This window comes from Pelodiscus sinensis, chromosome 5 (genome assembly GCF_049634645.1).
Source record: "Pelodiscus sinensis isolate JC-2024 chromosome 5, ASM4963464v1, whole genome shotgun sequence".
In the NCBI taxonomy this organism is placed as follows: Eukaryota; Metazoa; Chordata; order Testudines; family Trionychidae; genus Pelodiscus; species Pelodiscus sinensis.
This window is the reverse complement of record NC_134715.1, coordinates 56,044,767-56,068,927: the sequence shown is the minus strand read 5'-3', so window position 1 is coordinate 56,068,927 and position 24,161 is coordinate 56,044,767. Positions and strand designations below refer to the sequence as shown.

The 24,161-nt window shown below is 42.4% G+C and overlaps 1 protein-coding gene across 3 annotated transcripts in view; it reads right to left on the bottom strand.

Moving 5' to 3' along the window:
- The window catches only part of MND1 (meiotic nuclear divisions 1), a 68,738-nt gene that overhangs the window by 39,451 nt on the left and 5,126 nt on the right, over positions 1–24,161 (bottom strand). For all 3 annotated transcript variants that reach the window (XM_075930076.1, XM_075930078.1, XM_075930077.1), the window contains exons 2-4: positions 17,065–17,130; positions 14,813–14,870; positions 12,147–12,295 (exon numbers count right to left, since the gene is read on the bottom strand). In XM_075930076.1, coding sequence (XP_075786191.1) covers positions 12,147–12,295; positions 14,813–14,870; positions 17,065–17,130 — 273 coding nt within the window. The remainder of the gene's footprint in view (positions 1–12,146; positions 12,296–14,812; positions 14,871–17,064; positions 17,131–24,161) is intronic.

Below are 24,161 nucleotides of genomic sequence, written 5' to 3'. Positions count from 1 at the left end.
AAGTCTGGAGATGGATGGCACGAGACAAATGGCTTGGTCATTGTTTGGGTCCATCCCCTCCAGGGTCCCTAGTGTTGGCCACTGTCGGCAGACAGGCTACTGGGCTAGATGGACCTTTGGTCTGACCCAGTACGGACATTCTAAGCTCAGGGCTCAGGGTCGGGGGTCTCAATGGACCACCTTGATTTTCATGCAAACCTGCTTCCGGGTGGCCAAGCTGGCAGCTATCCTGCCCTAGATGGCCACTTTCCTGTGCCTAGTGCAGAGGTCGTGGATGAGGTCCACGATGTCCGCACTAGACCAGGTGGGCGCCCGCCTCTTGCGGACCCGGGCAGGCTCCCGAGAGCCGCCAGCCTGGTCCCAGGAAGAGGTGGAGGGCTGGGTGGCAGCGGGTAGCTGGTTCGTGCTGTGCCAGGTGCAGGGTCTGCTGGCTGGGTGCTGGCAGGCTTGCACCTGGCACGGGCACCGTAGCCAGCCCGTGCCCCTTTAAGGGCTCCAGGGCCAGGAGGGGGGCAGACGAGTTTCCCTGGTGGTGCCCAGAGTGGCCACCAGGGAAATCTGAGAAGGGCTAGCCTCCCACTAGTTCGAATTAAGTGGCTACACAGCCCTTAATTCGAACTGCTTAATTCGAACTAGGCGTTAGTCCTCGTAGAATGAGGTTTACCTAGTTCGAATTAAGCGCTCCGCTAGTTCAAATTAAGTTCGAAGTAGCAGTTTGTATGTGTAGCGCCTATCAAAGTTAATTCGAACTAACGACTGTTAGTCGCCGCTTTTGCAGATTCAGACTAACACGGCTACCCCTCTGATTTATGTATTAGAAACATATCAGAAAACCCAGAGTAGAACACACACACAGACCAAGAGTGTCTCTACACTGCAGGGCTTACCTCAAAATAATCTACGCAAATAAGAACATAAGAATGGCTGTGTCAGACCAAAGGTCCATCAAGCCCAGTATCCTGTCTACTGACAGTGGCCAGCACCAGGTGCCCCAGAGAGGGTGGACCAAAGACAATGATCAAGCGATTTGTCTCCTGCCATTCCTCTCCAGCCTCTGACAAACAGAGGCCAAAGACACCATTTTATCCCCTGGCTAATAACCTTTTATGGACCTAACCTCCATGAAATTATCTAGCTTCTCTTTAAAATCTATTATAGTCCTAGCCTTCAGAGCCTCCTCTGGCAAGGAGTTCACAGGTTGACTACACGCTGTGTGAAAAAGAACTTTCTTTTATTAGTTTTAAACCTGCTACCCATTAATTTCATTTGGTGTCCTCTAGTTCTTCTATTTAGGGAACTAATAAATAACTTTTCTTTATCTGCCCTCTCCACACCACTCATGATTTTATAGACCTCTATCATATCCCCCCTCAGTCTCCTCTTTTCTAAACTGAAAAGTCCCAGTCGCTTTAACCTCTCCTCATATGGGACCCGTTCCAAACCCCTAATCATTTTAGTTGCCCTTTTCTGAATCCTTTCCAAGGCCAAAATATCTTTTTTGAGGTGAGGAGACAACTTCTGTACACAGTATTCAAGATGTGGGCATACCATAGTTTTATACAAGGGCAGTAAGATATTCTGGGTCTTACTTTCTATCCCTTTCTTAATAATTCCTAGTATCCTATTTGCCTTTTTGACCGCCGCTGCACACTGTGTGGAAGTTTTCAGAGAACTGTCCATGATAATGCCAAGATCTCTTTCCTGATTTGTTGTAGCCAAATTAGCCCCCATCATACTGTACGTATAGTTGGGGTTATTTTTCCCGACATGCATTACTTTACACTTATCCACATTAAATAGAGCTACATAAATTGAGTATCTTGTTTCGAAACAGAGAGTGTCTGCACAGCACTTATTTCAAAATAGAGACTCTTCCTCCGACTTCCCTTATTCCTCGTACAATGATGGTTACAGGATTCGTAGTAAGAAGTCCTCGAGCTTGCCAGGATTTTGACACTATTTCGAAATAACTGCCAGTTGTGTAGATGCTGACTCAGTTCTTTCAGAATAGCGCCAGTTATTTCGAAATAGTGTTGTAGTGTAGACATACCCTAAATCTAGCAATTTGACAGCAGCCTTTTACAGCTGCATTTGTTACTCTATTTTATGTAGATTTAATAAACTAGAAGTAATTTTTAGACAATTAAGTCACTTCTAAAGTCACATCTGACTGTAATGGAACTATGGGTATTGTAACAATTTGTTGTGCAGTCTCCCATTGTGAAGTTTCCCATGTGGGTGACTTTTTCTTTTAAAAGAATTGTCCCTGCTTCAAATTAAGTTTATGAAATTTAGGTTTACTGAAGTCAAAGGATGTCATTCACAGATCAGAAAAATGAATGGCCTTAAATTCTTGTTGTGAAGTTTTATTGTGCCACTCTTTCCAAAGAGGGTACCTGTGTCCAGTAAGCTTCCAAATAAAATACTACAGTACCATTAGAATACTAGAAATTCCTCACTCAAGACCAGATTTTGCTATCCTTAGTTGCATAATCTATTCCACAGATTACTAAAATCTTCTTATTCACTAACTAAGTCAGTGGTACTTCACTCATGAAGCAAAGTACTATTTAATTCAAGTTACAGTCTCTGACCGTAAATAGGTCTGCCCAAAATAAGTTCACATTGAAGTCAAGGAGATTTTTGCCTCAACTTCAGCACAAGCAGATGAGGCACATGTCTGAACCAGTAATTTCTCAGAAGAGAGAGATATTAAAAATTCTGAATTCAGTTTCACAGTCTCTATCTAAAAGGCTGATATTTTTCCTTCAAAAGATAATCATTGGGATACAAGGTACAAATAAGGTGATGTACATCTTTTAATTCTTTTTTTAAAATCTAGTCCATAATTCCTTTATAATACATATACAACCAGCTTTTAAAAAAAAGTTTTCTATGAAATCACTCCTATTTTACATCAACTGATGATGGATGAATCCATAGTTCATAGATATGCCATCAATTCTGGTTGTGTATTAATAGCTACTAAAAGAGAAAGCATGAAATTCCATTAAATGAAAACAGAATTAGTAGTTTGCTTAATTCTAATAAAAAATCTCCAGAGTATCACATTTTCAGAATATCTTCTAGGGATGTAAAATTCTGCCACGGAAAGGGGCTGCTCTGGATGGTCTAGAGCTCCCCCTGCCAGTCTAGTGCAGCTCCCTGCTCACAGGGGAGAGGGGGAGGCAGAGGGTGTAGCTGCTCAAGCCCCCACCAATTAAATGGTTAACCATTCACATTCCCAGCATCTGCCCAGGAAGGCCATAATGAAGTGTCCTAAAGTACCAAAGCATATCTTTAGATATCATTACAGAAGTCTGCAGTAATAAATTACAGCGTTAAAGGTTGGTTCTCTAATAATCACTACAGACTTAGCCAAGTCAAAGTCATTTCAAGAACTTAGATTTTAAAATAATACAAGATACAAAAAAGGTACATATAAATTGCAAGACAACAGTTAACACTATAACTTTAAACAAAAGAAGTCTCAGCATCTTTCAGGAAATGGATCCAGAACCACGAATTATACAGAATTTGATAAACCATACTACACTGACAGCTAATGTCAACATAAGATAGATACCATCAAGTGTATTCATAGCCTTAGGGTCACAATACACCTACTAGTAACAGTACATGTAGTTCCATTACTGACCCAGACGTCTGCCTAAATCAGCTCTCACTGATGTTGAGGCAAAAGTTTTAATCCATTTAATGTGTGTAATATTAATTTTGTAGCATTGCCATGCAGTACCAACTTAAATGCCTTATAGAAGTCTAAATATATTACATTAAAACTTTTACCTTTATCAGCCAAAGTTATAATCGCATAAAAATACCAAATTAGTTTGACATTTTCTATTTAGCTCTGCTGACTGGCATTAATTACATTAGTAGTAAGGACGTTAAGAGGTGGGTAATAGCGTAATCATGAGGTGGATGAAATTTGTATTGACTACTCGGTTAGTCGATAAAGGAAGGCACTAAGAACATAAGAACAGCCATACTGGGTGAGACCAAAAGTCCATCTAGCCCAGTATCCTGTCTGCCAACACTGGCCAATACCAGATGCTCCAGCAGGAGGGATCACAACAGGTAATGCTCACGTGATCCCTCCCGTCACCCCTTTCCAGACAGAGGCTAGGGACACCATTCCTACCCATCCTAACTAATAGCCATTGATGGACCTAACCTCCATGAATCTATCGAGCTCTTTTTTGAACCCTGTTAAAGTTCTAGCCTTCACCGCATCCTCTGGCAAGGAGTTCCACAGGTTGACTGTGTGTTGAGTGAAGAAAAACTTCCTTTTGCTTGTTTTAAACCTGCTGCCAAATTTCATTTGGTGACTCCTAGTTCTTAAATTGTGGGAATAAGTAAATAATTTTTCCTTATTCACTTTTTCCATACCAGTCATGATTTAGTCTCCTCTTTTCTATGCTAAAAATTCCAAGTCTTTTTAATCTCGCTTCATATGGACCTGTTCCAAACCCCTAGACATTTTTGTTGACCTTTTCTGAACCTTGCATCAGTCCAAGAGCTACCCCCGCTGCAGCTCTGCAATTTAAATGTAGCAGGAACCAGATATGCAGGCAGGGCAATTCCTACTACATTAAACTGCGGAGCCACAGCGGGGGTAGCTTTTAGACCCAGTGTGAGCCAGGACTGAGCCAGGCTTGCTCAGTCCTGGCTAGCGCTGGGTCCAGCAGCTCCTGTCCATTGGGGGGGGGGAGGCGTCCCAGCCAGGAGCTGAGACCCCCCCTGGACGGGGACTGCTGCCGGAGCAGCCTCTGTTTGAGGCAGCCTCCCCTGACCGCCCCCCCACTCCCCGCACCATGCTGCTGCCTTTGATAGAGGCAGCAGCGTGGGGGGAGGCAAGTGGCACCGCAGAGATGGTGCTGGGGGGAACTAGCTTTTAAGCCAGCTCCCTGCTGCTGTCTCTGATATAAAGGTAGTTGGGGGGGAGGGGGGGAAGCAAATAGTCAACAATTGACTACTGTTTTACATCCCTAATTAGTAGTAGTCTTTACTTCTTTATCAAGTCCCATATCAGCTGTTACACTCTGAATCAATATCAAATTGACAGGCGTGTAGATGAATCCAGGGCATACCATTTTATTATTTTAGTATATACATTAGCTTTCTTCTAGTTCCCTGAATTTCCTCAGTGTTCTAAGGCATATTAAAAACCAACAATGATCCAGAAAACTCCTTGGTCAACCTTTTTAAAACTCTGCATACAAGGTATCTGGACCTAATGCTGGGAAAAGTTTGGAAGAAAATAAAACCTTTTTGTATATTCCCCGCAATTTTTTTTAACTGTTGTTCAACTCTGTCAGTAATGGTTCTCTTGGCAGAGGCTCATTTAATAGTTCTTATTAGGCTAGATTTGCTGCAGATATCATTGAAAATGTTTGCAAACTTTACTATTCACAGGTGTTCTGTGGTTCTTAAAAAGGAAACTGGGTAGAAAAACAGGACTCTATGTAAGTCAGTGTTCCCTGATCTATAGAAGGGGACAAGTTCAAATTAAGATATGCAACTTCAGGTATGTTAATTATGTAGCTTAAGTCAAAGTATCTTAACTCAAATTTTGGTGCCGTCCACACTATGGGAAGTTGAAGGAAGCGCACTCTCAGTTCAAATTAGAGTATGTTCACGAGACCAGGTAATTTGAACCCCAGAAGATCGACTGCAGGTGCTTCAATCTTATCTGTAGTTTAGACATGGCCTGAGAGCTTTGCTATGGACTTCAATGTGGCCAGGATTCCACCTTGGGCGGTGAGCAGAAAACCAACAGCAAGATGGGAAACCAAAAACAAAAATCAACCAAATAACAGTGATAAACATCCACAATGAAAAGTGAATTAAAGTCAAGATTAATTGCCATGTTCCTGATACCACAATAGGACCACTGCCTAGCATGTTTTCTCACTATTCACTAAGTGAAAAAAAATATGAGAAAGCATCTACTAAGTGACAGAATGCATTATGATTCTTAAAAAAGTGTCTCCTCTAAGAAAATATTCATTTAAAACCACGATTTAATCCTGAACTCCTTACATCATTATTGGAGAAACAAGTTAATTTCAGCGGAGGCAAAAATAAAAACACCCAGGGAGTATTTTCTGCTCTCTGTGGACTTTCTAGTAATTTACAGTTACTATACTGGATGTGGAGATGCTTGAAAAGTGGAATATTTCAGTCTTGTCTAGCACTAGCATTTTTCAATCTCACACTGTTGCACACTGTTGAAGGTTTTCCAGTGATAGCAAAGGCAAAAGCACAACTATAGAATTCCAGCACTGTTACAGTGTTGCTCCCCAGTACATCACTTTGCATAATGTTATGAAGTTCTCCTCCCCACCCCACCCCAAAAAAGTGAATCCACAATCATAATGAAAGCTGAACCAAAACACGGAGACATCCAAGAATAAAGTGCCTCACTTTCTTGGTTCCAAATAGGTGAGTCAGACTCCATTGCTAGTGAGCCAGTGAATAATTTGGGTGTGGTTTAGTAATTCATAAAACACAAACAAGTGTTAAGTGGCAAAAGCAGTTATTGAACTGACTGCCCCTAGGCTTGTCTTCACAAGGATTTCGAAGTGTGTTAGAACATGTTAACAAAACACTTATTCAAAAACTCTAACTGTAGATTTTAACATGTGCTAGTCAAGCAGAAGGCTAGGCTTAATTTTTTAGTTACACCAGGGAGGAATTTGGCCCACTGTTTTACATTTACAGGCACATCTGTGTCACAACTGTTTATTTTTATTAACAGAAATCTGTGATGTTAGATCATCCTTGTTAACACCGTCTAAAGATGAAGAAAGAGGTTTAAGCCAGGTCTACTGTTCAGACCTCCGCTGGTGTGAAAAATCCACACTCCTGAACCTCATAGTTATAGCAGGTCTATCTTGCCCACCTCCCCCAAATCCCATTCCCACCCTTTAGACCAGATCTGGTCGGCAGGGTTAGTCCCTGGTGGATCCTTATTTACATATTTACCTACGCCTCTGCAGGTATCGCAAGTTTGCAGTTCTTGTTGGCTGCAAATTGCCATTCCCAGCCAATGCAATCAGGGCCGGATTAAGGGGAGGGCTAGCTGGGCAGCTGCCCAGGGCGCCAACCTCTGGGGGGTGCCTGATGGCAGCTAAGGGGCTCCATGCACCCGGCCGCGCAGCGCCCCTTAGAGCTGCAATCAGGCGCCTTATGCCCGGGGCTGGGGGCCGCATGGCGCCCTTAGAGCGGCAATCAGGAGCTGCGTGCCTGACTGCAGCTGTAAGGTGCACAGTGCGCTGGGGTTGCACATGCGCTGTGCGCCCGGGGCGGAGCCACGCATGCGTCGCACGCCCGCTGCCCGGGGCGCAGGAATGGCTCGAGCCGGCTCTGAATGCAATTGGTGGGAAGTGACATCCCAGTCCGCAACGCTTCCCACTGCTTGCATTGGCTGTGAACCATTGTTTGCATCCAAACAGAACTGCAATCCTCCAGTACCTGCAGAGGTGCAGGTAAACATACTGGTGGTGGCCCACCAGAGACTAACTCTGCAGGCTGCAGTTTTTTATTGCCCACCCTTGCTTTAGACAATGCAAGGTTGGTATGGGGGAGGGAGCGGAAGGAGTTAGCCTGAATCAATACTGAGAGGTGTTCTGCAAACACAGGTCTTGTCTACACCGGAATACAAAAATTTTGTCTGCTAGTAGAGTCCTATCTTCACTACATCCACATTTGTTATTACCATCAAAAAATACAATTTTCATAGCACAGCCAGAGATTGGATAGTGTCAGTTAAATTCAGAAGACATAAAAGATTCACCCTCTACCAAGCTGCTAGCTCCCCCCTGCTCCCATAATGAAAGCCTACATTCTGCAGAGTCTGAAACTGATGGGGAGAGGACAATACATATACCATAAAATAGATCTGGACAAGACCTAAGGGAAACATCACACTGTACACTGTAGGCTGTATGAAAAGAGTGTGATATACTAAAGAAGTAAACCAATGACTTACAATTATTTGCTGCTTTGTATGTTATGGACAGGATATTTTGAGAGACTTGTTGACTGGATTTGGGAAGAATTAAAAAAAATAAGGCTGTAAGTGCTCGTGTAAGCAAGAATATAAACACTAAGATGCAGCTAACTGTTTTAAGTGTGCAATCATAGACCATAAAAATAAGTGTCCAGAGAGCTACAGTTAGTGAAATGCAACTTTTCTTCAGAAAGGTCTACTTAAAGAATAGAACGGATCCAGAAGGAAACAAGTCCACTTGTCTTTTCTTACTGAAATATTATAAAATTCTCTTCTCTTCAATAAAATAGGATAATGGGTCCAAGAAACCTAAATAATGTCTTAGGCCTGGTCATATAGGTTTTGGACCAATATAATCACATCAGTTAGGAGAATGATTTTTCTCCTGAATTAGTTGTATGCCAGTACAAGCACCATTGTGGATGCAGTTATACTAATATAAAAGGGCTCAATCAGTGTCATTTATTCCCCTTCCCATATGAGAACAGCCATGATATAAAGCACTATTATGTTACTATAACTACACTAGGGTTGCTATATCACTTTAATTATAACATTAGAGAATAGAGACTGTAGATACAGTCTTAAATATTCAGTGTGATTTTAATGCAGTCACTATATAATATTCATCAATATGAGAGAGGAAGAATCAAGACACTTTCCTGAGAATTTGCCTCTAAGGGCTACGTCTAGACTACATCCCTCTATCGGCAGAGGGATGTAAATGAAGCACTTCGAAAGTGCAAATGAAGCCGGGATTTAAATATCCCGCATTTCATTTGCATAATCACGTAATGGTACTCTTTCAAAAAAGTGCTATTTCGAAACTGAAACCGCAGTCTAGGTGTGGTTCTTTTGAAAATAGGGCACTCGCAAAAAATGAGGTTTACAGGATCTTTCGAAAGAGCGCCATTACGTGATTATGCAAAGTAAGTGCGGGATATTTAAATCCCGGCTTCATTTGCACTTTCGAAGTGCTTCATTTACAGTCCTCTGCCGACAGAGGGATGTAGTCTAGATACACCCTAAGTTTATGATAAGATATACTAAAGGGCAAAATAATGATCACATAATATCAATTTCATTATTCAGCTAGTTGACTGTGTTCTTTTAAATACGTTATACTGAGTCAGACTTGAAACAGGATGCCCGAAACTACATCATTTGCATTCAACAACACAGTTGTAATGGTGTATTTGGGCGAACAAGGCTGGAGTTTTGGCATATATTGAGTTGATTGTTCAGCTGCTTATTTATTTTGTGGCAGGTTCTTTAACTGGCCAGTTTATAGATCTACCAAGTTGTCTTGACTCAACCCTACTTGGACATTAATGAGGTAATGAATTTTACTACTTTTGCTAGGAACCTAATTCTAATATAGATCTGGGGAGAAGAGTTAAACTGATCTAGTTTTTCAAAGAACTAAAAACCTTGTTTAAACATCAAACAGGAATGAGCACAGTGATATTGGCTTGTGGCAAAAATGAATTTAATTTCTATGCCCCACCATGCTCAGAAATGCAGTAAGATCATCCTACTGAGCATAGGAAGCAGTTTATGTTTTAATTTGCGCTCATGAGTGCCTTTCATTTGACAATTATAGATATCACACAAGAGCGTTCTAAGGCTTTAAAAACACTGAGGCCTTACAACATACCTGAGAGGGAGCTGTTTATACCCACTATAACAACTGAGGCACAAAGAGGGTAAGTGTTGCAAAGCAGTGGAGGAATCAGGAACAGAGATGAGGGCAATATTTCTGATTCAGTAGCCATGCAGTGTCAGTCATGCTAGCATTTGTCTTCCAACTCATCCAAAATACCTGCCTACATGACTTTCAATACATCTGGAACGCCTTACTGGAGTTTGTGAATCTGACCCAAATCTGAGTAGGTTTCAATTGGTACTCTACAAAGCCTCAAGAGAAAAATCAGAATATACAGAGCTTGGTTGCAAAACACCAGGCCAGGGGGCACCTGCCCAGAACGTGAGGGACCTATTTTAATAAAAGCACAGCATTGTGTGGATACTATGTTTCCCAAGGGAGGCCTGGGTCAGTTTAGATAAAGCGGTATGGATGCAGAATCTTAATGAGAAAAAACTCATGTAAACAAGGTCTCAGGTCATTCCACCTTTGGTTAATTAAGTAAGAGTTCTGGCAGGATCTGAAGCAAATAATTCTTTGTGGACAGAAAAGTGACAAGGAACCAATAACCATTAGTGATGTAAAGTAAGGGTGAAATTAAGAATTCCAAGAGGAACACGGAGGAACAGTAGGGGATAGGAAAAATACCATTTGAGTATTGGAGATCAAACAAAAAGATCTGCAGATTAACACTGAAGAGCCACTGCTCAGGCACAACAGGCACCCCCTAGTGTCTAGTTATTATGATAGCAAAAAATGGGAGATCTTTGAAACTGAAGCATGATCTTTATAGTGAACAGTCATATTCCAAAAATAAACCTTTGAATTATTTAAGAAAAATGCAAAGCCTACAAGGCTGTAACAAGAACTGAAAATGTCTCATTTAAAACATCCCAGCTTTTTTTTTAAAAGTGATTTTCTGAACACTAAAGATAGGGGAGTCTCACAAAAAATTAACACACACCTTTGGTACTGAAACAATCAAGATTTTATTTGACTATTCTTCAGAAAAGGAAATTACTGTATAACAATTCCATTATCTATAGGTACGATGACAAAAAGAATCCCTGAACTAGCAAGAAATATTTACAGTAGAACCTTAGTTATGAACATCTCAGGAGTAGCAGTTGTTAGTAACTCTGAACAAAATGCTATGGTTGGTCTTTCTAAAATTTACAACTGACTATTGATTTAATACAGCTTTGAAGCACTAATACGCAGAAGAAAAATGCTGTTGTTCCTTAATTTTTTTTTAGTAGTTTACATTAACAAAGTATTCTACTGTAACTGCTTTCTCTCCCCCCTCTTCCCTTCCCCCCACTTTCCTGTGTTATTGCCTGATTGTGTACTTCCAGTTCCATTTAGGTGTACAGATGACTGGTCAGTTCATAACTCTGGTTTTCAGAACACTTAGGTTCTACTGTATGGGGAACTAATTACACTCTGGACTACTCTACAAATGTGTCATCTTCTGCACAGCTAATCGTATTTATTTGGTAAGGATCTTTTGACTGTTTATGAAAACAAATGTGGACATGCCTTGTCATTTCATGTTACAGTTAAAGAACATTTTTTAAAACTTAATTTGGGTATCAAAAAAGATAACTTGGCAAAATTACACCTCAAGTTGTATTGATGGCACAAAATATTTCCCACAGGTCAAAAATAAGAATTTTCTATTCATGACCCATTCACTGAAGAATCAGTTAATTGTGCCAAATCAGGAAATGAACAATTGAAAAGAAACGTCATAAGATCAGACCAAAAAGTTTATAAAAATTTGTCCTCCAAGTTCTGGTTATTTTTAATACGCGGAATAAACAGAAGTGATGAGAAGAAGTCTTTCCAGTGAACAGCAATTCAAACAAGCAAGCAGAAAGATTAGGTTTATTTAAGAAACAAATAGAAATTATACTGAAATATACAACAACATCCAGAAGGACCACGGATGTTGCTGGACCAGGGAGTCCTGGTCTAGAGAGTTTCAACCAGTAGTTAGAAATGGATGTTCACATTAGAGCATCCCAACAGAATGCTGCCTACTTTAGTCTTTAGAACAGGCAGATACTTTTTAGAACATCACTCTGCCACAATATATAGCAGGGTACAAGGAAAATACATACTGCCCAATAATTTAAAGATAGTTACCCCAGTGAAAGTGTTTTGATTCAAAATTAAGTAGGTCACAATATTTTCTTCATTGATGGAACCAAAAAAAAAAAAAAAAAAACCTTCTCAACTGTGGGCAATATTTTTTAAAGCATCTGTGGTTCTGGCAGTGTGACCATGGCTTATGAATAGGCTCTTTTGATTAAACAAAAAGAAAAAAAAACTATTAGCTGGGTGCCAGTGGACCTGCTGGCAGCATTTTCTGTAACAAACTGAGACAGATATAGCAAGGGCTGTAGGGAAACAGCATGCTTACACAATTCAGACAAATACGTGCTTTTTTCAATGCAAATATACCTGAGACTCCAGTGCTTCCAATTTACGCTTCCTGGCATGAAGAGCTTTACTTGGAAAAGCCCAAAAATAATTGGAAGTTCCAATTCTATCAGTATCCACCATGCCGTCATCAACTAAACTTTGCAGGATCTCCTTTACTGACATAGTAGCTAACAACAAAAACAAAAGTCAGTTTTTCTTCAGTGTACGTGTTAGGTGGTTATATTTGATTTTAAAAGAACATGACTGAGTAGCAAATATATCACTGTAACTGAGATTAATGTACTAGACTTGTTTACATTTTCACTGCAGATGAACCCAGCCCCGTGAACCCGCACTTGAGGATGCTGGCTCCCATCAGTCCTTCGCAGGACCACCAACTCTGTTGGCCACACGTGAGCTGGGAATTGGCGGCCCCGAGAGGGGTCAGAAGCAGCCAGGTCAGAGTGGTCCCTGCCCACAGCTTAACATTTAACTTAACGTTTAACTGAACGTTAACTGGTTAACTTAACGTTTAACCAGTTAACTAATTAAATGGGATTTTACATCCCTAACGGCAACATAAATATAGCCCAATCCACAAACGCATATTTCTGAATAGTCTATCTCCTTTTTCATTTGCTGTTTGGAAGACATCAAAAATAAAGATCTTGTGCCACAGCCACTCCATGCAGAGAATCTCTTTGAAGTGAATGGCAGTATCATGCATAGGGTAGCTTACAATAAGATGACAATTTGTTACCTGATATTCTCCGTGTTGGGTAATGATTGTTCCCCTAATAATCCAAAGCAGTTTGTAATGTAGCAAGCAATAAAGAAAAACAATCAGATCAAGTGAAATTAGCAATCCCCTTTTCTAAAGTAACAAGTACCGCTTTACAAAGAGAAAACCTTTGTGCAAAAGGACAATTATGTGTAAAATTGCAGGTCAGAACTGTAGTGCTTAGTAAAAGTGATAGAGGACCAAATGGCAGTCTCCAAATTACTTCTGCAGTGCCTGATGCTCTTTTGGGCTCTAAAGTTGCTAAGGATCCAGTTAAATGGGCCACAATCCCATCTAGAATAGGTTTATGTGTGGCAAAATATGCCTCCATGATGCTGTTTGCATAATAGTATTGCTTTAAATTTCTCAAGGACCTGGGAGATTATTTTAACATTCAAAAATATATTAAAACAACTCAAATTTGTGGGAAGAAAGAAAACCAAAAAGGCGAGAGACTGCAGGGCAAAGCTTGACTAAATGAGGCAGTGATCTGTGAGAAGGGAGCATGAGACTACATAATTTAAAATTATCTTAAGACAAAAGGGCAAATTAGAAGTTGTCTGGGCAACATTAATTCTAGCATTTCTTAATGTTTAATTTTTTAATTTTGCATGTACTTGTACTCTGGGTGAAGCATTAATCAGCAGTAGAGGTTCTGGAGCACTCTGTCTACAGACTCAAAAGGACAAAATTGTATGTGTTTATATTAAGTACACATATTGTAATCAGATGGGAGAGAGACAATTTTAAGCAAACTAATGTTTATTCTTGAAAAACTAATGCCCCACACTTGCCCAGGAAAGTTTGCCATTCAACTTAGCAAAGTGGGTTTTTTCAAGCATGGTAAATATGAAGTTCACAAGTAATCTTCTATAGACTTGAAATGGTATCATTGTCATCTACATGAGTCAACTGGCAAAGTATTCAGGTATTCAATAAAGGATTGCAAGAAAAAGTTTCTACATCAGATATTTTTAAATTGTATTTAAAAATCTGTTAAGCTTCTTCCCGTAATATTTAATACTGCAAGTATGTTGAGAAATGAACTGAAACCTTATCTTGTCTCCATAGAGCTTTTGCAAGTGCCTCTATCCTCTGTGACTTTTTTAAAAAAATGTGTTTCAATAGTAAATATTTTTCAGGTTAGAACTGAGCTCCCCTGCAGCAAAACTACTTTTTCTTTATCCATGATTGAAGCATGATGTTGTAAAGATGAGCTGATCAAGAAGGTGAACATTTGTACACAAGTACTAAAACACAGCTGTAAAAAGGAAAAAATATACAAGGAATATAGGAACAGGACTGGAAGTACACAAAATATACAAAAAGTCATCTTGGTCCTGATCCAAAGCCAAAGGAAGTCAACAAAGAGCCTTCTGTTGAATTTCATGGGCTTTCAAACAGGTCTTTCCTGCACTGGATAGTTTTGCTTGAGAAATGCAAGACACTACAGTTTGAGTATGCACGTGTGTGGACCAAATCTTTAAGATGTGGGTGACCAAAGTTGGACACCTAAATCATTAGTTAAACACTGAAACATATAGCACGATTCTCAAAGATAAGCACCCACAGGTCCCAATGACTTCAGTGAGTCCTTAGCACTTTTAAGAATCATGCCATGTATTTATGAAGCTAATCAGGGATACAGGTTCCAGACTTTAGACATCAAAACTTGAAAATTTTGGCCTTATTGCGCAATATAAGTTACAGCTACTGGTAACATAGTTTTGAGAAGTTTATGCATAAAATGTATGCAAGCCAGTACCACCTCACAGCTAGGTATTTTTCTTTTGTTTCATGTTATTCTTATGAAGATCCTTAAGTCAGTGTTATTTGAAAACAAAAATTCAAATGTGTGACTGGTTCACAAAACAATTCTGAATGTCTAAAAAAATTTTAGATCAAAAAAAATGTTAATACTCACTAATTCCTTTCTCTTTGGGTGCAATCTTCTCCAGATCCTTTAACTGAAAAACATCTTTCTGTTCAAAAGACAAGAGGCACATCTCCTCTAAATGACAGTCTTATTTAAGTCATGTTTATGTTCTATACTCAATTAATTACAACAAACATACAAGTAAGCATATCTAATTTTTTTTTCATTTCTCTGGGAAAAATACTGCATGCTTCTCAAGACAGAGCTGAAGTTTTTTGAAAATTAAAAGTGATTTTATCTTGTTTTAGCCTTTGTTATTTCTTCCAGTTTTTCCTCTGTTACTCTTAATTAATTGCTTCATACCTAAATTTAGACTCCAAAGGGTAATGCACGCTGTGGTCAGATCCTCATATCCTAATTTAGCTACTTTTGCACCACAATAAATGTATTTTAATAACTTAAATATTTAAAATATGTAGGATGTGTCACAAATAGGGATGTAAGCGACTAGTTGACAAGTCGCTTTCCCCCCATTTGCTGCCTCTATCAGAAAGAGGCAGTGGGGGGGGGGAAGAAGAAGGGGTGCAAGAAAAGGGGGTGCTTCAAGATGGCAGCATCGCGTGGAGCCGGGGGTCAGACTCTGGGCTCCACGCGTCACTGCTGCTTTGAAATGCTGCATGGACCCTGACCCAGGGCTCTTGTACATTTCAAAGGCTGAGGTGCCAGGGATCGTGAAGCAAGAGGGAGGGTCACCACTTGCGCCACACTCCCTGCATGCTTCTGCCCTTGAAATGTAGAAGAGCCCCAGCAGAGCTCTTGTACATTTCAAAGGCTCAGGTGCCTGGGAGCGCTGGGCCAGTGGGAGAGTCCCCGCTGGCCCTGCGATACCTGCGGGGCTTCCACTTTTGAACTGTAGCAAGAGCCTGTAGGCGGCCTTATAGACTAATCGAATAGTCGATGGAAATACCATCAACTATTCAATTAGTTAATTAATCTAAATTTTACACCCCTAATCGGGTAGTAGTAAATTGACTAGTCGCTTCCCCCCAGCTTGCTGCCTGTCTCCGATAGAAACAGAGAAGAGGTTGGCAGGAGCTGGTGGGAGCCGGCTTAAAAGCCAGTTCCCCCAGTACTATCTCCAGGGGGCAGGAGAGGCACAGACGTAGTGGGGAACCAGGCGCGAGCAGGGAATCAGCTAAGCCCCAGCTCGTGCCCAGTCCCAGATGCTGCGCCTCTGCTTTTTAAATGTATTTAGAGCCCAGCAGCTTAGTACATGTAAAAAACAGATGTGCAGTGGGGGGAGGGAGAGTGAGCTGGGGTCTGCTTTTAAAATGTATTAAGAGTTCAGCGGCTAACCCCACCGCAGCTCTGCAGTTTTCCCCCCTTATTGACTAATCGAGTAGTCAATGAAAGTTCCATTGACTACTTGATTAGCTGATTACCTGCAATTTAACATCTCTAGTCACAAACACAAAGATGTGCTTTCCCCTACAATGGTCCTCTTTTGGCTGCATTCTCATCCTTCCCCATCCTATTCTGCTGTTTCATCCTGCTCCCACATTGTCTGATTTGAGCATCCCTAACTACCTCCCTCTTCCTCCTATGGCATGAAAAGTGAAACTGATAGATTTGGAATCGAGGGAACAAAGCAAATACTGAAAACTTCCCTAAGTCCTGTTGAATTTTACTTTGCTGCTCCCTCACATATGGACTGGAGTTTATTAATGTGCCAGATGAAAAGGCTTTGTGCAATCCATCTCTGTTACACATGCCAGACCCTCTACAGGAAAATGTTTAATAAGTACTACACAGAAGTACATAAAGCACAGCAATTACTGATGTTATGGGAAATCTAACTTTGGATTTCCTGACTATTGTACCTAAATTCAAAACCATGTATTTCCAGCAGCCGAGGCGGCTGGGGAGGGGAGCCCCGCGCCCAGCAGTGGAGCCCCACAAGCAGCCAGGAGCAGCAGAGCCTGGCAAGCAAGCCAGGGCAGCATGCTGGCAGAGCCGAGGGCCCAGAGGCCTGACCGCCCCATGTCCAGTAAACTCTCTTGTTCGGGAATGCTCAGGTCTCAAGGGCGCTGGATCAGGGAGGTTCAACCTGTATTTACCATCTGCACTTTACACATGGGGAAACAGGCACAGAGCAGGGAAGCGACTTGCCCAAGGTCATCCAGCAGGACAGTAGCAGAGCCAAGACCTGAACCCAAGACTCAGTGACCTGGCCACTCAGCCACTAGCAACTTATGGATGTTCCCAATGGTCAGGAAATGTATGAAAATTAACACACTTACTGTTTCAAAAAAAATTTCCATCATACGAGTTCTCTTCTCTTCAACACTCAGTCCCTTTTTCTTAGACTAAAACATAAAATATATTCAGTGCTTTAATGCCAACATTGTGCATTGTGGTTAATAGCCATTGATGGACCTATCCTCCATGAACTTATCTATTATTTTTTTAACTCTGGTATAAACTTGGCCTTTACAACATCCTCTGGTATCTTTTAATGCTATCTTGAGAATTAATTTTATTCTGACTTCACATCTAGTTACCTCTACAAGAAGCATTTCCTTGACCTCTCAATACTCTACCATACCACAATACTCCCTGGAATAGGACTTCTTTACAAAGGAAAACCATGCCAGGCTAATCCATTCAAAATATACTGTTTCAAAGACATTAAGTATGGAACTAATTTGTTGTATAATCTAATTCATCCCCTACCTCACATAGTTTCCAAGGCTTTTTATTGTATCCCCATATTTCCTTGTTTGTCTTGCCTTACCAACATTAGACATACCAATTCCAATCTCTCGACAGCTGGCACCAATCCCCATGTAGTCTATAGTGTGAGAATTCCCTGCCCATTGTGGTTAATCGCCATTGATGGATCTATCCTCCATGAACTCATCTAGTATTTTTGAGCCCTGGCATAGACTTGGCCTTCACAACATCCTCTGGCAACGAGTTCCACGGATTAACTGTGTATTCTGTGAAGAAATACTTCCTTTCATTTGTTGCAAACCTGCTGCCTTTTGTTTTCATTTGGTGTACCCTAGTTCTTGTGTTATGAGAAGTAGTAAATACTTCCTTATTTACATTCTCCAAACCATTGTAGACCTTTATCATATATTTCCTTAGTCCTCTCTTTCCCAGGCTGAAAAGTGCCAATCTTATTAATCTCTCCTCATACGGAAGCTGTTCCATGCCTCTAATCATTTTTGTTGCCCATTTCTGAACCTTTTCCAATTCCAATACCAATACATCTTTTTTGAGATGGACATCTTATGCAATATTCAAAGTACTGACCCCAGGACAGACCTCTGTGGAATGCCACCACTTGCCTCTCTCCATTCTGAGAGCGGACCATTTATTCCTACCCTTTTGTTTCCTTTTAACCAATTACCAATCCATAAGAGGACCTTCCTTCTTATCCCATGATGGCTTACTTTGCCTAAAAGCCACTGGTGAGGGACCTTGTCAAATGCCTTCTCAAAATCAAGTACACTATTAGGGATGTGAAGGTTAACTGGTGGGGCTGAAACAGTTCCCCACCTGCCTCGAGTAGAAGGCTGCTCCAGCCTCAAGTAGACAGGGGCTGCTCCAGTGCACCCGTCTGCAATGGGCCCAGGCATCCCGCAGGCAGGGGCTGCTCCTGCAGAGATGCCAGAGCAGCCCCTGACTGCAGGGTAGGTCCGCAGCAGACCAGGGCCCAACCATAGGCCCAGAGAACCCCTGCTTGTTTAACTGATTAGTCAATTAAATGAGATTTTACATCCTTATACATGATATCCAGTGGACCCCCCTTGTCCACATGCTTGCTGACCCACTCAAAGAATTCTAGTAGATTGTTGAGATATGATTCCTCTTTACAAAAAATACATTGACTTTTTCCCAACAAATTATGTCCATCTATGTGTCTGAGAATTTTAACTAGTTTGCCTGGTACTGAAGTCAATCTTACCAGCCTGCAGTCACCAGGATCTGTGTTAGAGCCCTTTTTAAAACTGGAGTCATATCAGCTATCCTCCAGTCATTTTGTGCAGAAGGCGATTTAAAGGATAGGTTACAAATAATAGTAACTCTGCAATTTCACATTCGAGTTCTTTCAGAACTCTTGGATGAATATCATCTGGGTCTGGTGACTTCATTACTGTTTAGTTTATGAATGTGTTCCAAAACCACCTGACATCTCAATCTCTGAGAGTTCCTCACAACTATCATCCAAAAAGAATGACTCAGGTTTAGGAATCTTCTTCATAACCTAAGTAGGGATGAAAGCGACTAGTTGACTATTCGATAAGCTTATGCTTATTGGATAGTCAGCTAGTGATGCAACTAGTTGCTTCCCCCCCACTGCTGCCTCTATCAGAGAAAGACAGGAAGGGGCGGGGCCGCAGAAGCTGGTGGGAGCTGGCTTAAAAGCCAGTTCCCAAGCACCATCTCCATGGGGGGCAGGGGAGATACAAGCACAGTGGTAAATGGCGCCAGCGGGGACTGAAGCAGTCTCTGCTCACGCCACTTCTGCTGCAATTCTGCTTTTGAAAGGTTCAGGCACCACAGGGAGCACAGGACTAGTGGGGGGACTCCCCCACTGTCCCCACACTCCCTGTGGGGCTTCCTTCTGAAATGTACAAGAGCTCTCCTTGGACTCTCATACATTTCAAAGGCTGAGGCACTGCAGAAAGTGTGGGATCAGCAAGAGTCCCCTGCAGGCCCCATGTTCCATGCAGGGCTTCCGCTTTTGAACTGTAGCAAGAGCCCAGTAGACCAAGGCATCTCACCGACTATTCGATTAGTTAATCAATCTAAATTTAATATCCTAATCTTAAAACATGAAAATTGATGCAAATAATTCATTTAGTTTCTCTGGAACGGCATTATTGTCCTTGAGTGCTCTTTTGATATCCCAATCGTCCAGTGGCACCACTGGTTGTTAGGCAGAATTCCAGCTTCTGATATACTTAAAAAGTAATAGCAGGAAAAAAAGATGAGTTCTTGGGTAGCTGTACTTCAAATTCTTTTTTGGCCTTCCTGATTATATTTTTATACTTCATTTTAGAGATGTCAACATGGAGTCAACTATATGATTAACCGATCAGCCTAGGCTTATTGGTTAATCTTGTCGACTACACGCATTCCCCTCCCTCTCTCCCCCGCTGCTTCTGTATCAGAGGCAGCAAAGGGGGGGGAGCAGGAGCCAGTGCTGGGGGGAAGTTGGCTTAAAGTCCCCCCCCCCCACTGCTGCCTCTGTCAGATGCAGGGGACCCAGGCTTACCACAGACAAAGGATACTCTGGCAGAAGCCTCTGTCCACGGGGGGGGTCCGAGCTCTCTGTGGACAGGGGAGACAGACCAGTCGCTATCCACGGGGAGCTCAACCCCCCCCCCCCCCCGTGGACAGGAGTTGCTGCCACCTCACACTGCTACCTCTGTATCAGAGGAAGCAGTGCAGGGCGGCAGGCAGCCGATCTGTGTGGGGAGCTGATTATTAAACCAGCTCCCCTTGTGACCTGGCTCCTTTTTGGCACCCCGGGTGTAGAACCAGTAGGAAACTGGCTGCCAGCCCTTCTCCCGGGTCTATCAAATAGTCATGTAACCACTAAAATTTCATGAAAGTACATGATTATTCACTGATATCTAAAATCCTTAGGCACTCACTGGTTTTTTTTTTTTGCCATGATGGCAGTTTTTTGGTTCTCTTCTTAAAAAACATAATTTGGGGTATACATTTAAGATGAGCCTCTATTATAGTGTCTTTCAAAGGTTTCCATGCAGCTTGCTGGAATTTCACTTTTGGCACTGTACCTTTAATTTTCTGTTTAACTTCTTCATTTTTGTGTGGCCCCCTTTCTGAAATTAAATGCTGCCAGCATGGGTTGCTGTAGTATTTTTCCTGCCACTGAGATGTTAAATTTAATTATATCGTGGTCAGCTATATTCACCTATTAGAACAAATCCTATGTTTCATTTTTCAAATATTTTTCTTTTCATCATGCTATGTCAAAAAATTAGCAGGGGAAACTGACTGAATATACAGGGAAACATTGGAATTGATTGTATATAAAGTGCTGTATAATACAAAAAAGTAAAATTTAAAAGTATTTTCTTTTCCAATCTCTTAATTTCATTGAGTGTTACTTACAACAATAGGTTTTTTTAATTGATAATGTCCCCTTAGAGCAGGGGTCAGCAATCTATGGCTCATGAGCCAAATAAGGCTCTCTAGGGAGTCAGATATGTCTCTTTGGGAGCCCCAGCTCATTCCCTCTTGGCTCCCCCCACATCATGGACCCAGTGCTGGCATTGCAACCTTACAGCCTGCTACAAGATTGGAACGCCAGTGCCAGCTTCCAGGGAGGCAAGGCGTGGGGGGAGGGGGAGAGACAACAGACTAAACATGCCTTGGCGTGACAGCCATTTCCTTCCCCCCGCATGGGGAAAACCAGATACCAAATATGGCTCTCACAATTCCTGCTGCCTCCCATACGAGCCTTTCCCAGAGGACGAATGGGAGCAGCAGGAGGCATGATACATAGTGCCTGCCATGTGGAGTGAAAACAAGTAAATGCCTCCCCCCCATTCCCTGATGCTTACACCCCCATCCCCTCACTCATCCCCCACCCAGCCAGATAGCTGCCCCCAGTCTCCTGGCCAAATTCCCCCCTGCCCTCTACCCCCAGTCCCCTGACCAGACAACTTGCCTGCTGCTCCCTGTCCATGCCCCCCCCCCCCGCCCTCTGCCTCCTGGCTAGAACCCCCCCCCAGCCACCTGGCCAGGCAGCCTGCCTCCTGGCCAGAACTCGCACCCTCACACATCCCACCTTCCGCCCAAATCCTGCACTCCTGCCCCTATCCCATTCACTGGTAGCCCTGTCCTGCACACTTACCGCCTCATTTTTGGCCCCAACCCAGAGCCTACGGAGGCCCACAAAATCCACTAACCTTGGAACCCCAGAAGAATAACTCTGGCCTGAGGCTTTGAACCTCCATCTTCCCTGCTCCTATCCCCACTATGGGGCTGGAGCACCAGGGGAATGAGGTGTTTCAATTGGGGGGTCACATCAGTGAGGGTTGGGGATTTTTGGAAGGTGGTAGTTTTTGTGGTCCCCGACTGATTTTTCTGTGGGTCAGTAGCCACTGACCCAAAAAAGTTTCCCCACCCCTCCCATAAATAAAGACAATGTCAAAACCTTTTGAATTGGACATAATATTTTACTTTATTTAAAAATGAAGCCTGGCCAACAAGTCCCCAGTCGGGGCCCAGCCCCCATCTGGATGCAGCATCATAATGCTCCTACACCCTACACACACCAACCATGAGCCCATCATACACTTGAACCCCATGCCTTGAACCCCATATACTCCCACATCCCCAGTCCCCTGCCATAACATGCCTGCAGCTCCACACACACCAATCTCCTGCCCTGAGCTCCTCATACACCCCCATATCACCAGCCCAGCCATAAGATTGAGAGAAGACAGCCTGAATGCGCGCATAAGGCTAAATTTGACCAGTTATGATGTAAACTATAAAGAACTGTGTGAGAAGATGCGGCAGCATAAGTCCCATTAAATAAAGTCCGTGAGTATGTTTCATTTGTGCTATTATTAATAATAACTGACAATCATTATGTCAATTATCAAGAATATTAAGTTGTACATTTTCAGTCATGCAAATGAACATTCTTATACAGCTCTTTGTAGATCACTTGTTCTGAATTTTTATGTTGTTTGGCTCTTTGGTTTTAAAAGATTACCTATCCCTTCTTTAGAGCCTATGCAAAGAAAGTGGTACCTCATCACTTTGATCATATTATGCACTGCAAATATATTAAGCATAATCTTCACATACTAAAAAGGCTCATTAAAACCACTAACTGATGAAAAAGTGATTTTGGCAAGTTCCTAGAAGTAGTACGTAGCATTCAAGACCACAGAGGTATATAGGATTTTGAAAAGGGAGGATCATACTTTGCCTTAGCTTTGATATGCTATGAATAGCCTCAGTCGAGTGAAAGTGATGGGATTCTTGTCAGTTTCACAGCTTTTTTTTTTCCACTCTGGAACAGGCTATAGGCAAGAGCAACAAATGTTTGAATTTATAATCTACAATCATGGACAAGAACCAGAATGTTTTGGATTTTTTTAAAATTATACTGTATAAAATCTTAATTTGGAAAGATAACTTGGTGCATAAGTTAGGGATGTAAGCGACTAGTCGACTATCCAATAAGCATAAGCTTATCAGACAGTCAACTAGTGATGCAACTAGTCACTTCCCACCACTTGCTGCCTCTATCAGAGAGAGGCAGCAAGGGAGGGGGAGAGGAGGAGCAGGTGTTAGGGGGAGTCATCTTAAAAGCTGGTTCCCCCCAGCATTGTCTCCGTGGGGAGCAGAGGAGGCAGAAGCACAGTGGGAAACAGTGCGAGCAGGGAATGAAGCAGTCTCTGCTTGCACCAGTTCTGCTGCGATTCTGCTTTTGAAATGTACAAGAGCCCTGCTGGGGGTGAGGCCTCCACTTTTGAACTGTAGCAAGAGCCCACCAGGTGCCCTTACAGACTAATCGAATAGTTGATGGAAATCCCATCGACTATTCGATTAGTTAATTAATCTAAATTTAACATCCCTAGCATAAGTGACTGCTGAACATACTAAAACAGTATAATAATTTAGTGTTACAAAATTTTTGATCAAAACCTTGTTTGATTGTGTGCTTTTTTTTAAACAAACTCTCTCTTCCCCTTTAATTTATTCAACATTGTCACATACCTGTATTGGTGACATCACATACAGGCAGTCCCCGGGTTACGTACAAGATAGGGACTGTAGGTTTGTTCTTAAGTTGAATCTGTATGTAAGTCGGAACTGGCGTCCAGATTCAGCCGCTGCTGAAACTGATCAGTTTCAACAGTGGCTGAATCTGGACGCCAGTTCTGACTTACATACAGATTCAACTTAAGAACCCCAGGCATCCCCAAGTCAGCTGCTGCTGAAACTGATCAGCGGCTGATTCCAGGAAGCCCGGGGCAGGGGCTTCCTGTAGTCAGCCACTGGTCATTTTCAGCAGCTGCTGACTAGGGGACACCTGGGGCAGAGCAGCTGGGGTGCTGCTGGGTTGGTCCAGTGGCACCCAGAGCGGCGCTACGGGACCAACCGGCAGCGCCCCAGCTGCTGTACCACAGGCGTCCGGAGCAAAGCCGCGGAGCACGGGGGCAGCGGGACAGCCCAGACGCGCCGTGGCTATCCTGCTGCCCTCGGGCTCCGTGGCTTTGCTCTGCTTTGCTCCCCGTCCCCCTGGTCTACAGACCAGGGGGACGGGGAGCAAAGTGGCGGAACACGCGGGCAGCGGGACAGCCCAGACGCGCCGTGGCTATCCTGCTGCCCT